Below are 15,160 nucleotides of genomic sequence, written 5' to 3'. Positions count from 1 at the left end.
TTTCTGGTTATTTAATCTATAATGCATTTCTTAAAATAACTAAAGACTTTTAAGGATTTTATAATTTCATTATATTGAACAGCCAAAAAAGAATGTATTATAAATCATAATAAAAATATCATCAGATTCTGATGAAACAACACAAATATGTATTTCTATATGTACATATAGAAATACAAGTAAAAAGTAACTATTTTTCCTCTCTTAACTTCCCTAAGCAAAACTTTAACCTATGAAAAGAAATTTAAGTTTGTAAAATCGTGAGTCAATTTAAATAACATTCTTTAAGCTTTTGTTGGTTATTCGTACCTTTCTGCTAACAGGTAGCAACTTTTTTTTCTAAAGTCTTGACAACATAACTTTAGGACAACCAGAGATGAACCAATTCTTAACTAAATATTAAAAAAATATATTAATGGTTACTATAGTTGAAAAGCCATGTAGTTGGGAAACTGTTCAAACTAGTAAGTTTAATACTTGAACATTTAAATTATAATATCCTAGGCATATGTTACTTCGTCTTTCTGAACCTCGGTTTCCTCATTAGTGAAAAGAACGGTTGTTTTGGATGATTTCTAAAGCTCTTTCCAGTGCTAATATTTTATAATCCTGGTGATACTATATGCTAATATTTTGTAATCCTGGTGATACTGTATGGTAAAAGTAAATATATGTATTATAAAACATTATATAAAATATTTAGACATATATTTTAAATATATGTTATCTATATTGGTTTACATTATATAATAAAGTAATTATGTAATACAAACTAAACTTTTTATTACTCTGTATCTGTTTCTGAGGAATTACTAAATTACAAGACAGAAATCATTGTGCTGATATCTAGATGCAACAAGACATTGCTTCTATTTTTTGAGATAATAAGTTATGACTTAAGTACTGCCAGGGTAACCAATGCCATGAAGAGTCAGAAGTAAAATTCCTCAGAACATTAAGATACAGATGCTGTTCAATCCACATAATCCTTAACAACACTGATGGCAAAGCGGGTACATATGTCACGTGTAGATGAACACTTCGGCTTTCTCTGTCCTCAATTAAAAGACTGCCCTGAAGATAAAGCTGACCGAAGAATAAGGGTTAATGAAAAAAGAAAACCTGATCATAAAATATTTAAAACTGTGATTAAAGTTGAAAAATTTATAACTTAAAAGAAACTGAGAATTCATAGTTTCTTTTTTTGTGTGAAAAATAGTCCGCACATTTCCAGCGAGGGAATACTAAAGATCACCTTTTAGCACTGCTATAAAAGTATTACCACCATAAAAGCAAGAATAGTAATATGACCTTTATGGTCATTTTATACTTGCTACCTTTCTGGTGCTGGAAAGGTTAAAAAGGTTCTACAACGTTTTATATGTTGCTACACTCACAGAGTAAAAGGATCTTTGTATTTTCTTAATATTGAAATAGACTAAGAATCCTTAGTTACCAAGGTATTTGTTTACGCCAGGGTTTTTTCCAAACTGAAATATTTTTAGAAAACTGTTAAAATAATCTTTTTTTATATATTATTATGAAATGAGAAATACATATTTAATCTTGAACTGATCATTCTATTAATTGTACTAAAATAAAAGTTTAATCTAGCAGAGTACTATCTAATTTATATTTAAAATAATCTTTTTCATAAAGAGTTATAAGCATTTGTTCAAGACACCGGAAATACCTGAGGCACAAAAGTGTCAAATATTTTGTTAAGATGTTTCTTAGAAAAGTATGAACTATTATTCTCCAGGTAATCATTCAATAGTTCATGTTTGATTTTATTTTTTTATTATATAAATGTCCAAGTTGTGTTCCAGTATGAATGTTTTATACTGATTTCATCACTCAAGAAATAAGTTCCCTCATTTCTATGTATCAGGGTCTGACATACTTTTTGCTCTTCTCACATTTACCTGTCTAATGTTGATGTATCATCTAACGGTTCTCATAGATTCATGCTTCTAATACTGTTTGGATATTAACTTTCCTAATAAGGCGTATTATAAAACATATACAATGCTTTTGTATCATACTTAAAAACTGCTGAATGCTAAAAACTGAATATATTCCTCTTATTTGGAATGTATTTTTCAGTGTTGCAGTCTGTTTCCTCAGAGGGAGAAGCTGCCTTGGGTGCCATAATCAACTTCTGTCCACCCGCCGTCATGAATGAATCTCATGACAATTCATGGTAGTCTATACATGCGTAACACTGACTACCATGGCTGGCTTATTCTCAAGTGAATACATGCATGGTCAACCCTAACTCAGGTAGCAGTATAAGACGGATGCTACTTGGCAAGGGTATCGACCTGTACCCAGGAAGAACAGGTAGAGGCCAGGACCAGCAAATATGCCCCAGAAGCTCCCCTTCTCCTAGCCTAAAGGGATGCAAATATTCCCTTCTAGTGTGTAACTTTATTATTGCTTCAAGTACATCAGGGATGCCGAGGGGCCTTGTATATACAAAGTCAAAGCACTTCTCCCTTTAAGTCTGGCTCTCTGCTAATGCCCCCTCACAGTAGCAAATATTCAGGGTTTAGATAAAAATGCAGTCCCTGACTTGCTGGGGAGTGATATTCCAAAAGTTCATAAACAAGCTTATTATTTGAAATCAAGTTTTTCTAGAGAAAGATTATTTAAAGTAGTAACTATTTCCTCAAATTCAGGGCCCCCAGAAGTCAGCTTCAATCAGTATTCAACAAGACTTACTGATCATCTACTGTATAGAAGAATATTATGAATAGAAGGGTGTTGCAAGAAAAGGAATGATTGAAAGTCATGGCCGTTATGTTTCTTCTCTAGAGGAGAGAGACCTGGATACAATAAAATATAACACAGTGACGCACTTGATAAGATGGCAAAGAACAATTTAAACAAGCAAACGAAGGAAAAAACTGGGAACAAGTGAAATGAAGGGATAACAGCCTAAGCGAAAGGAGCTGATGGAGGAAAGACAAATTATGAGAACAGATTCCGTGTATGCCTTACGGCTAAACCAGGAGTCCGCACACTGTGAAAGGCCTGGAAGTCAATATTTTAAGCTATGCGGGCCGTAGGTCTCTCTCAGAATTACTAAATTAAGCTGCTCTAGGGCAAAAGCAGCCAAAGACAAGGCATAAACAAATGAATCTGGCTGTGTGCCAATACAACTCTATTCATGGACACTGAAGTTTGAATTTTATATAATTGCCACATCACAATATTCCCTTTTTTCCAGTGATTTGAACCTTTCTTAGTTTATATGGCACACAGAAATTGGCAGTGGGCTAGACTTGGCCCAAAGGCAGTAGTTGCTAACCCTGCTGTAAACCACAGGGTGCAGTGAAGCCTGTGCTGGAGGAGGAAACAGACGGAAGCGAACTTTAACGTACCCCTTCCCTAGGTTCCGAATGCATACAAGTCAAACTGCTGACATCCCAGCTTGAGTGTTGGGATCATAAAACATTTTATTTTATTCAGTTTCTTGATATTTTCTAGAAGGAACCTGTATGAAGTTTTCCTTCTTTCTGGTTAGCCATCACTGGATTTTGATGAAGCAGCAGCATAATCTGTGCATATCTTAAAAAAAATTCTGCATTACTCTCGAGTAAGTGATGGCTTATCGATGGTAACGACTAAACACGGAGATAAATTAGGAGGCTGGGTGATATTCTGAAAAAGATACTAGGTATATAAATTAGGACAGCAGCAGGGGGAATAGAAAGTGATGGAGGCCAAACTGGCTCCAAGGTTTCTATCTTGTATGATTATGAGAATAACAGTGTCGTAGGGAAAATGGGCAGGGCAGGAGACACAGGTTTGGAGCAGAGAGTTTGAGCTTGGCTTTGGGGTTGAGGGTGAGGGGTTAATGTGGTATTAAGGTCTGTTTCTAGATCTCAGGAGAAAGATCGGGATTTAGGATGTATATTGGGGACTGAGAAGTAATCTAAAAGGAAAAAGGAAGGTCCAAGAGTGCCATGTTACAAAATCCAGGGCATAACATGTCCAAGAGGAGCTAGTTAACTAAAGTCCTAGAAAGGTTACTCGGGTTGCAGAATGAGAAGAGACATCTGGATTTGGTTATTGGGTGGCTACTGGAGACCCATATTACATGTAATATGTAATGTTTGTTCCTTTTCTCTTCCTGTGAAATATCTGAACAGGCACCAAATAGTGGTTTGCACTTTGTTTTGACTTCTCTTAATTAATTTATCTGCTCCCCAGTGTTTTAAAAAACCAGAATGTATGCGGTGCGCTTGAATGAATGAATTCTGTCCAATTGGGAGCAGGTTAAATTCTCTACCAAGATCTTCAGCTGGACAGAATTTTCTTGTCTAATGTTCTCACTTTCTGTTCTCAAACTGGGAAAGAAGTCAGAAACCTCATGGTTATGTAATGGCACTCGGTCGCACAGAAATCACTTCTGTGGATAAGGGGCAGCTGCTCCGATTTCATCTTGGAGCCAAAGAAGTGCAGAAGGGAGGAAAAGCCTTGGTTCTTTACTCAGAACAAGGATAGGCCACTAGTGAACTCACTCCTGTTCCCCTGGCCTTGTAGCTAGTAGAACTTAATGAGTCACTGTTCTCAGGATTTTCTAACCTTTATATTCACAAGTGTTCTAAGGGGATGCAGGGAGAAGTAGTTATGGCTGTCAGCCAGGCCTCTTCAGCCAAAAGCCCTGGGGCTCTCTTCTTTGTAACAGAAAATTACCAAATCCAGAAAAGTCTTCAGGTCTGAAGTACATGATCTAAAATAAAGCCCTAAAGAAATTCAGGACTTTATTAGGAGTTGGGAAAGGGATCTTTGGGAATGGAAACGTTTCTATTGATATACCTACAGTTACGCAGGGTGAGAGCTGTCAAGTTTAACAACTGTTGAGGCCTCTTCTCTACAGCCTACAGAGCGGGGCACTTTGGAAGAGTCTGGATAACATTATTGTTACTATAACTAGGTGTGGTCAGAGACATGGATGCTAGGTCTGGGGGGAAAAGACCAATAAAGCTAGCATGTGGGGTAAGGTTGAGGGACAGGTGAACAACAGAACTTCTAGATCACAGGAGCTTCCTACTCTTTCCCTCCTTTCGGGGGTTGCTGAATGGTGGAGTTTCTGCCGGCATAAGAAAGTTGTGTTTGCACAGTGGAAATAACCCTCTAGAGCTTCCTTTGCTGTGTGTGTCTCTGCTCAGACCATGTGTTCTGAGGTTTGAGGGACTGCAGTGCAAAATCAAAAAGTCTGGACTCTGAGTTTTCTATAAAAATCACTTTGGATTTATACACAGGTTCCTAGTATCTATTTCTGAATTACCAAATGTTGATTAAAAAATCAGTGCGTGTTTAGAAGACTTGTATTTTATTATTCTGGATATTAAGGCTTATATTGTTTGTTAGTGGGAAAAGGCATTTGACTAAGTTTTTCCTCAGCAGAATTAAACATCTTTCTGTCAGTTGTTCTGCTTTCCTCCCTCAAGTAATAAAACAGAAGTAACCAAATAGAAATTATATTTTGTTTGAAGTGGTGGGCATATGCATGCATATGAATATTATTGTTTAAAAAAACATACTGTGTTTGTCAGTGGTTAATTCCATGGGTCAAAGTCTATTGCTGGAAATTTTTATCTGAGGGCTTGTCCCTGTAGCAGCTAAGTACAACAGCGTAAGGCTGGGATACGGGCTCGCATAGTTCTAAGTTATCTTGCATTTGTAAAACAATAGTTGGCCACAACTTGTCTTACTTATGAGATAAATATTATGGTTGTTATCCGAAAGATGAGGAAAACTGAGGCTCAGAGAAGATGAAAAGACTTGCCTGAGGTTACAGTTTTAAAGTGCCATGGTCCAAATCACATCTTCTCACTCAAAGTCCAGATCACTTTCCAATACACCACAGTGAAATACAACAATATGGAGAAAATAGTCCTTAAGATTCGATTTCCATTTGTACAATAGTATTACAAAGATTTAGCACTGTATTCTTTATGTAGATAAGATAGGACACACACAGCGGTGCCGCTATAGCACTCCATCTCTTCTCTGAACCACCTCTAAGTCTTTGGTCCTTTACGTCATTCTTCAAAGCTGGAACTCAGCATCAGAAAGGCAATCCCAGTGAAATTCTTATCAATGATACATATTGTGGATTGATCACCACACCATTTCTGTATTTTCTTTTGGTATGGCTCAAGATTGTGTTTTATGTTTTCCCTACAGATGAAAGATCTACATCTAAGTAAGATGTAGAAAGGAAAGTGGTACTGTTACATAGTGTACGTCCTGGGATTTTTTGCCTTGCTGTGCTTGTTCACTAGCATACTTTTCTCAAAATTCATTAGGAGTATCTTTCATGTCTAGCTTTTATTCTGTACTTTCCCTTACTGAATGTCAATCCTTTTTTTGGTTATTCATCATCTCTCAAAGTAACCAAAGCCATCATGAATTACAAGTATCTTGTTAAGACAATGGAATAGTTTCTATGTCCATTGTAAGCTTAATTAATACATATTTTTATATTTACTTTTGATGCCAGCCAGCTCAGGATCATTTTGAGGTTGCAATAAGTATCTTTAGAGCCCAGGTTTCTGGAATAATGTTTACACACTCCACACACCCCTCTAGGTGTGTGGAACAACCCAACAACTCCATGGGGTATCATGTGATGTGAATTCCACCTTCTGGAGTTGTGCAATGTGGCAAACCAGTACTCTTCTCTCCACTATGTTTCTATCTTAATGGTTCCTGTTGCAGTTAGATAAGGAATAAATAAAAAATGTTTTTGAATAAACATATTCAATTAACAAGTATATGATGAGCACCTACTATGTGCACAACACTCTGGAGATATAAAAAAGGCATTTCCAAGGACCTTCTCTAAAATACCTTACGATACTCTAGGATGAAAAGAACTGCAACACACAAAAGTTATATATGAATACTTAATGAAAAATGTAACATGGTAAGGTGCTACTGAATAACCAAGTGCTGAAATGGCTAGTACAGGCAAGAGGTAGGTTAAGTAATTACTTCTGAGAACCTACTACCTTTCAGGCACTACAAATTGATTATATAATTTATCCCCTCAAAATTCTCAGATAGGTATTAATTATTATGCCAAGTTTACAGACGAAGAAACAAGCTTAACAAAGCTGTTATCCAACCCCATAACACTACTTTTAGAGGTGAAGAAAAATGAGACTCAAAAGTTAAGTAACTCCAAGTCCCAAAGTTAGTGAAGAGAACGGTAGATTCAAACTTGGATCCGTGTGACTGCAGAGCCAGAGTTCTTAACTAACATACAAAATTACATACTGAATTTGAACTCAGATCTTGTGATTCTAAACATTATTTTTCCATTATACCGTACTACCTCTCAAAGACAACCAAAGATTCGTAAACAGGAAGCAAAGTGACAGAATTAGTAGAGAATGTTTCATGCTGTTTTCCTACTAAAACAGAGACTTGATATGTCAGATAGTTTTATAGAAATTTTTTGAAGAAAACTTTGAATCAAAGAGTGTCAGTGGAAAACAGTGGGAAAGTAATTACCCATAATGGAAGACTCTCATGTATGACCACTAGCACTTTACTCTTCTTAGAAAATGGAATAAGCCCTAAAGTTAATCTTTATTTAATACACAAGATGAATTCAGTGCTATCACTAGAATAAAATTCCTTCTTTTTCTGAACTATGGCTCAGATGGTAATTACATCAAATTCTTAATAATCTTTGATATTTCACTGATAATTTCAAGGGATTCGAGAGCCCAATGAAGTTCATCAAAAGGTTCAGGGAAAATCTGTTCTTCACCCAACTGAACCATGCAAATAAAAAACAACAGTTGCCAATCCCAAACTCCCTAACAACAACAACAACAACAACAAAAAGACAAAAAATAATTGTAAATCACTATATTGTACACCTGTAACTTATATGATATTGTACATCAACTATACATCAAAAAGAAAGTGAAAAAAAAAAACCCCAAAACAACAACAACAAAAAAACCCCCAAAACAACAGTTGCTTAATCTTTAGCGTAAAAAAATCCTGCTTAGGAAAAATTAAATATAAATGTGTAAAATCTTTATACCAGAACTAATGAGAATAATTAGCATCAAAGAGTTATTGAGTAATTAATACTATGTGCCCTTTACTAAGTACCAGGCAATGTGCTAAGTGATTTACATCATGTAATCTTTACAAATGTCAAAGTATGTAAACATTTCCCATTTACAAATGAGAAAACCAAGGTTTAGAAAAGTTACTTAACTTTCACTGAGCTAGTAACAGGTAGATCAGGGATTTAAATGAGGAAAGTTTGCTTATTGAAACTTAAAGATGATCTGGGAGAATTTAGTGATGGCATGAAACGTGTTGATACTGTGGGAAAAAACCCTTAAGACTAAAATGTGGGGAAGATTTAAGGAAATAGAGTAAACATGTAACAGACTTTTATCCCTTTCAGCAAGTACATAGACCAAAACCAAAAAATATAGCAGTGTGAAGTACTCAGAAAATAGGAAGCGCATGAATGTTTAAGGTTTTGTGAGGTTTAAAATTAAAATAAAAATGAAAAGCAAAAAGATCATTCCATATAGAAGAAATTAAAGGTTGTATATCAGACAATTCAAAATTGTGAGGAAATAAAAAATTAGTTTTAAAATAAATCTGGACATAGTTCTGTGCATCAGAGGCATTTCTTGGTACAAAGGTTATAATTCACAAACCTAAAACACAGATATCAAAGCCTACCAAAGGCTGGGACATTACACCCAAGAGAGTACTTTGGCATTGGAGCCAAAGCCCCTGGCTAAAGGTGTTTTTCAGTTAGTAGATGGTGTTATGTTCAAATATGCATTTTCAGTAAAGGACATCTCTTGTCTTATCCAAAGTACTGGTATTACCTAAAGTAGGTAGAAGTGGGAGGTTTTTCCATTCTTTTTGAAGAAAACTGTTTATTTGTCCTGGCAGCTCATCTCAAATCAAGGAAATGGTCTTGGTTGAGAAAGTCTTCTTTTTTTTTTTTTTGCAAGCCTAATTCAATGTATGTCTGGCACAAAGGATTGGATTGATTTAGCTCTTGGTCACCAGGGTTTATGATTCATTATACTAGGCACTAGCTCTCATTGAAGATGGACATCCACAATGTCTTTTCAGAAGTACCCAGGCCAGGACATACCTCTGGAATATGGAATACCTTTCCTCTTGCTATAATGATGGTATCCAGTATCTCATTTTCTCATTCCCTACAAACTACTTTTATCCGATAGGAGCAATATTTGGTTTGGTTTTTATTTATCAAATACTGTAATGCTGGTGCCACAGACACATGCTTCTGGGAATGCAAAGTGTTCCTTCAGAATGTGGTACTATGTTCATAACTGACCAAACCTCTCCCATAGGATAATTCAGTGGGAAATCGTCTCTTTTCCTTTTTTATTAACGTGTCATCTTTCAACTATTCCCACAATTATTTCTCTTGTCCTTTCTTTCATTTATTCCCTCTCTCACTCTGGCTTTTGCTATCACCTTTGCTTTCTCTCCAGTGAACTAGTTGGACAGAAATTTTTTTCACTATACTGCCAGGTTTTTAGAACTTAGCTCAGGATTTATCCAAATCCCTGGTATATATACTCTCTCCAGTCCTTTTGGCAACACTTGCTCTTGATGTTAATCATCTATTTATTATCATAGTCATTCGTAAAAGAACTGATAAAATTTCTGAGAAAAAACCTTATTCTGAAGGACAGTGATGCAGTGGATTAAAAACAAACCCCAAAGCAATACCTACCATTACTAAAGTAACTCTGGCATATATCCACGTGTTAGACTAATAAGAGAATAAAGCTTTTCAGATGCAAAGTTGGTATTTTTTGCTCATAATGCTCCCCTCTCCCATATTTTGTTAGCTCAGAGGGATGCTGTAAAGGTAATGAAGGGAACACATATAACCTATTCTATCAACCTGACAAGGCAAGAGAATTTGATGATGAATGATTGGACAGGTATGAGCTAGGAGGGCTAGAAGGATTTATGGAAGCGTGATGAACGACGCATCGCTATATCCATGGAAAAGACAGAATGCAGAAAAGCAGATACGAACAGAAGTTCTTAAGAGGCTGAAGAGGAATATTAGAAAGCTTTGAAGTGATATAGGAAGAGATGAATAAACTAAAAGAATGATTTAAACTGGGCAGTGAAAGAGCTGGATGGCTAAGTCCTGCAACAGCGCAGCAGACAGTGGAGCTAGCAAGAGTGGAGGCCAAAGCCAGGATCCTGCCTTCACGTCTCTGTAATGACATGTCACAGTCTTTCAGTGCACTGGGTTTCCCAGGCTTTTTTGCTGAGCTCTGTTCTGATTCTGTTTCTTGGCAGCTCCTTTTAGGGGTTTTCATCTAAACTATGTCAAATTTCATATTCACCAGCCACTCTTGGGCGTGATTTCCATCTGACCTCTTACATCTCCACTTCCAGCCCCGTGAGGCCAGCTAACGGCAAGCCCAGTCCTTGTTTAGCCTGGTGGGCCCTCGACAAGGGAGTGTGGCTGCGGCCCAGTTAGGATGGTTGGTGCCACACTCATAAAGAAATAAGCATATACTCTGGTTCAGAAATGCTTACTATGAATATCTAGGGTGAGGCCTGGAATAGGTATTTTGAAAAGCTTCCCAGGTGATTTACATGTCCACTCCTGGTAAAGAATCAGAGGATTAGAGACTTATACTACTAAATGACAATTACTTCTTGGGAAAAAAGTACAAACTTAAACTCTTCATATCATAACAAAATAGTGTTGTCAAATGTAACATTATTCTATGGAACGAGAAAAACAACTTTTCTCTACTTGTTCTAACATAGCAATATAATGACTAGGAAAATCTAGATAGGGGATGATATTCTTGTTAGATTTTGATGCTCTGATGTATAAGGGAAGCTGGAATTCGCTCTTTACCTTCCCCTGTTTTCTGACCGTCAACTACATAGGTTTTTTAAGAATCGCACAACATCCCTTACTATACTTTACCTTTTATTAAAATAGACACCTTTCATGGACACTGTAAATGCTGTAGGTTGAAATGAATTAATTTAACTGTTTTTGGCACCCTGAATAAAAACTTAAGAGAAATAGAAATACTCTTCTACAGATTCCATCAACAGAAAACATGCAAGTCAAACTAAGACTCCAGTCATACAGAACCGTGATTCTCAGTCTTAGGGTAGGGGAAAAAGAAGAACATAAACTGCATCTTTCTTGGGCGTACTTAATCTGGGATTTGATTAGTCTGATTTCACATTTTCAAAACCAAAATCAGATAGCCAGCCAATGTCAAGAATAAAATCAAGAAACTGGAGGCTTTAATTGCCTTTCTTATTACTCTTCTTGCCCTCAGAACTAATGTTTTTTAAAAATTCACTTACGCTGCAGGCAGGATTAAAGGTAGATGGCCTCACAGCTCAGATCTGATACTCACATTTCTTCCACTCCTTTAGTACATTTATTTTTAATGGGTGTGAGAAGAAGAGATTGGAAATGTGCCTCTGTCTATATGAGAAAACAGAGAGGTGGGGTTGAAGCATCTTACTCTTCATTATAAGCCCATAATCAGATCTCTGTCACGGGAGTAGTTCTGTGCCCCAGAAAAAGCTATACATTGCTGCCATCACCTATGTAGAAACATTCTCTTAATATAATTGCTCAGTTCACATGCAAAAGGGATGTAAGGTATGAGATTTTATTTTCTATCAATATATCATCAGTTCTACTATCTCAACAGAAAAGAGTTTTCAAAATCTCTGAGAAAGGAAATACAGCACCTTTACTTATTAATTAGAGAGAAGGATGGGTTATTAGAAGGACTCCCTAGAGAAAGAGAAAGTGGAATATTGATTCCTTTGAGAGAAGCTGAGGGAGGAATGTGGTCAAGAAATGAATCTGCCTAATTCATGACCTGGACGACTCTAATCTGATCTAATCATCAGTTGTATTTTGCTTTAGTGAAAAGTATACTTTGGTTATAATAACATCATTTTAGAACGAATTTTCAACATCTTTCCATCCCCAATTATGAAAATATGTTGGTGAAAATCTTAGGAGATACTCATTATACAGCTTCCAGTGACCAGACATTATTTTATCATTTAATTTTCCCTTTCAAGTTTGCTTTTCTTATTTGAAAAAAAGCTAAAACTTTGCAGAATTCAAAAGATGATGCAGTTTATTGGACACTGAACAGTAGATTTTATGAGAAAAAAATTTTGCAAATGAAGTAAAAATCATGATGGACAGGCAAACCAAGACAAGAAGAAATTCTGATAAATTCCACAAAATTTAAAACATTTTGTTATATGTTTATGTACATATGTAATATGCATATAACATGTATCTCTAAAATAAAACTATACTATGCTAGGGAGCAGGAACCATGCCTTATATCTCCTCCATATAGTCTATGCAGAACACATGGCAGGTGCTCAAAAACTTGCTTAACAGAGTTTAAAGTCACTTGGCAAATAAGTTAGCTACTTTATATTAATCCTTAAATATATATTAACCATTGAAATTCTATTTATTCTATTAGTTAAAAATGAAAACAGTCAACATTAGTATAATGATATTACCTGTAAGGGTAGCCGTGGTACTTGGAACGAAATATTGAAAGTAGAAAACTGAAGAAGAAGACCACCAGGCCTAATCCCACTAGACAAATGACTAGAAAGAGACAGAAAACTCCATTGGTCTAGACACACACAACCCAAATGTTTATATTCTTTAAATGCATTCAGTTAATTACAGTATACTTACATGTAACAGTTCATGGCACATACAGGTACAACAAACCAGATAATCATTATTTTCCACATTCTTCTCAATGAAAATGTACTATTTGGGGTATGAAAACAACCAAAGTGACTGATCTAAGTCTTCTGGTGGTTTTCTTCTCTTACAGAATTCCTACAAGTACTAAAATGCCCCCAGAGGGATCAAAACAAAACACAACAAAATATGTGATAAACCGCAAACAAGATTATCAGCCCCTGCATTGTGAAGTACTGGCTATATTAGCAGAGACATTTGCATTATTAGAATGTGCAATATAATTTTATTTTCAGATGCCATGGAGTATTTACAAAGAAATGTAATTTTAGGTTATTGGCTAGATTATTGCCTCAGTAAAAGCCTGTTACTTACAAATAACAGTTCGTCCCAGCGCGCTGAAGGCTAGGAACAAAAGCTTGGGGAGTGAGAAAATATGAACTCTGTGACAGTCAAAGCAGGAGAAAATCCCCCTAAATAGCTGGTAATAGTGTCACGGTATTACTGTTTGTTTGTTTTACAAAGGAACACACGGTGTATGTTACAGCAGAATGTGCTTAGGCTGTGGTCTAGGTTTTCAGTATCACTTTGTCCAAGGCAAGTTGACAACAGGGAAATTTCTTTTCCTTTCTGTTATGGTTAGGAAGATTTTACTCTAAATTAGATGACTAATCAAATATATATAATATATATAATAAAAATGTATGCAAACACATATATTGGATTTTAATTAAATAAGATACATTGCTATTAGTAAAATAAACAAAACATAAATGCTTAAAAATCTGAGCCAACTAAATGCAGGTATGTTTAGAATAAAAGAAAACATAGGTATATTTAGAGAAATAGAAATTTATTTAAATCTGTTCTGTAAATACGTAGAAATTAGTTCTCTTAATAAGAAATAGCTAACCGTGTCTTAAGAATAAAACATTTGCGCGATACTTGTATCCTTTCGTTAGTTTCAGGGAATTCTTTAAAAACACTGAAATATCTAATATAATTAATTATAAAAGAAAGGGGAAGACAAAAGAGATTAAACACACTAAGACAGAAGGAAACAAGGAAGATTAAACGGTTCTATATGCTGCTATAGTGATGAAATACGATTTTTAAATTATTCTAGCATATAAATTAGACCAGGTTTAGTTACAATCCTGGAAATCAGGGAGTAGATAAGGTATGGCATTGTTAAAACATGGTCTAGAAATCTGTCAGTTTTCTTTCAACTCTGTAGGAATACCATTCTCTCAGTTTTGAGAACAAATTGCGAAAAGTCCTAAGTGCTTAATAGCGTTGAGCTGCAGCCTCTGTGGCATTTCATTTCAGATAACACTCATGAAGGTGAACTTCAAATGAATATTGGCAGAAAGCAAAGCAAAACAGTTGCTGAATACCGCAAAAATGAAAAACACCTTTTTTTCCTTAAATTGTGTAATGTCCAAGTATGACAGACACTAGCCACTAGACTTAGCAACTGTGCTTACAATAATCTTAGTAAACCCAGAATTAATGACATGATGCTTTACTTTATACCTTCCTACATTTGGCATTACCAAATACTTCTTCCTTTCCTCTGTCTTTTTCTCCAGAAGCTGAGTAAAACACTTTTTCACTCCCTTTGCCGCTTTTGGTAGCCTCATCTGATTGTGTTCGATGGGAAATAAGCCTCAAAATGTGGTCAAGTAAGACAGAGTATATTACTTGATTCTATGCAGTGAAACAAAATAATGCTACTCAAGTACTTGCACGTGGGGGAGAGGACCCGAGACAGGTGACCCAACAAACCACTGCAGCCCATATGAGATAACATACTTGTGAGAAGAAAATGCTATGATGACACAGACGCATTCTGACCTGGGCAATAATAATCACAGTACTTGTATTATATCAAAAATAAAAATCACACTGGAATCAAAAGGGATAATTTAAAAATATATTTCACATTCCCCACCCCTTCTGTCTGTCTCTCCCCCGCCACTCTCACACATTCACGCACACACACACTCACGCACACACACACACACACACACACACTCACACACTCTCACACACACACGAATAAATAAACTGGCAGTGGGTGGGGGCTGGAGTGATTATTTATATATATATATAATTATAGACCTGCGATTAAAAAATTACTACATATTTCTTACTATTTTAATATGAAGGATACATGATAAATATATAAACACATAAGAATTTGTCCTTATAAATATTACTTGTCAGTCCCAAGAACGTCACATTCATTATTCAAAACATAAATCATAAAATGATGTTCTGAACAATGATCAACTAAAGAAAGTAATGCGTTCGTTGCTTGTGTAGTTTCTAACAGTGTATATAGATGGCATCATGGGA

General features: G+C 35.7%; 1 protein-coding gene across 7 annotated transcripts in view; it reads right to left on the bottom strand.

The window, feature by feature from the left end:
• Positions 1-15,160, bottom strand: part of TUSC3 (tumor suppressor candidate 3) — a 184,192-nt gene that overhangs the window by 1,107 nt on the left and 167,925 nt on the right. For 3 of the 7 annotated variants that reach the window (XR_014239093.1, XR_014239094.1, XM_082375041.1), the window contains one exon: positions 12,604-12,694. The exons of 3 other annotated variants lie outside the window; for them this stretch is intronic. Coding sequence is in view for 2 of the 4 variants with exons in the window: in XM_082375041.1 (XP_082231167.1) it covers positions 12,604-12,694 (91 nt within the window). In the remaining 2 variants the exon portion in view is untranslated. Of the gene's footprint in view, positions 1-5,800; positions 5,864-12,603; positions 12,695-15,160 lie in introns of all 7 variants that reach the window. One more of the 7 variants, XM_082375040.1, reaches the window with a different exon arrangement.

This window comes from Balaenoptera borealis (assembly GCF_965194805.1).
Source record: "Balaenoptera borealis genome assembly, chromosome: 21".
Taxonomy (NCBI): Eukaryota; Metazoa; Chordata; class Mammalia; order Artiodactyla; family Balaenopteridae; genus Balaenoptera; species Balaenoptera borealis.
Note: the sequence above shows the minus strand (reverse complement) of the source record. Positions and strands in the feature narration are given on the sequence as shown.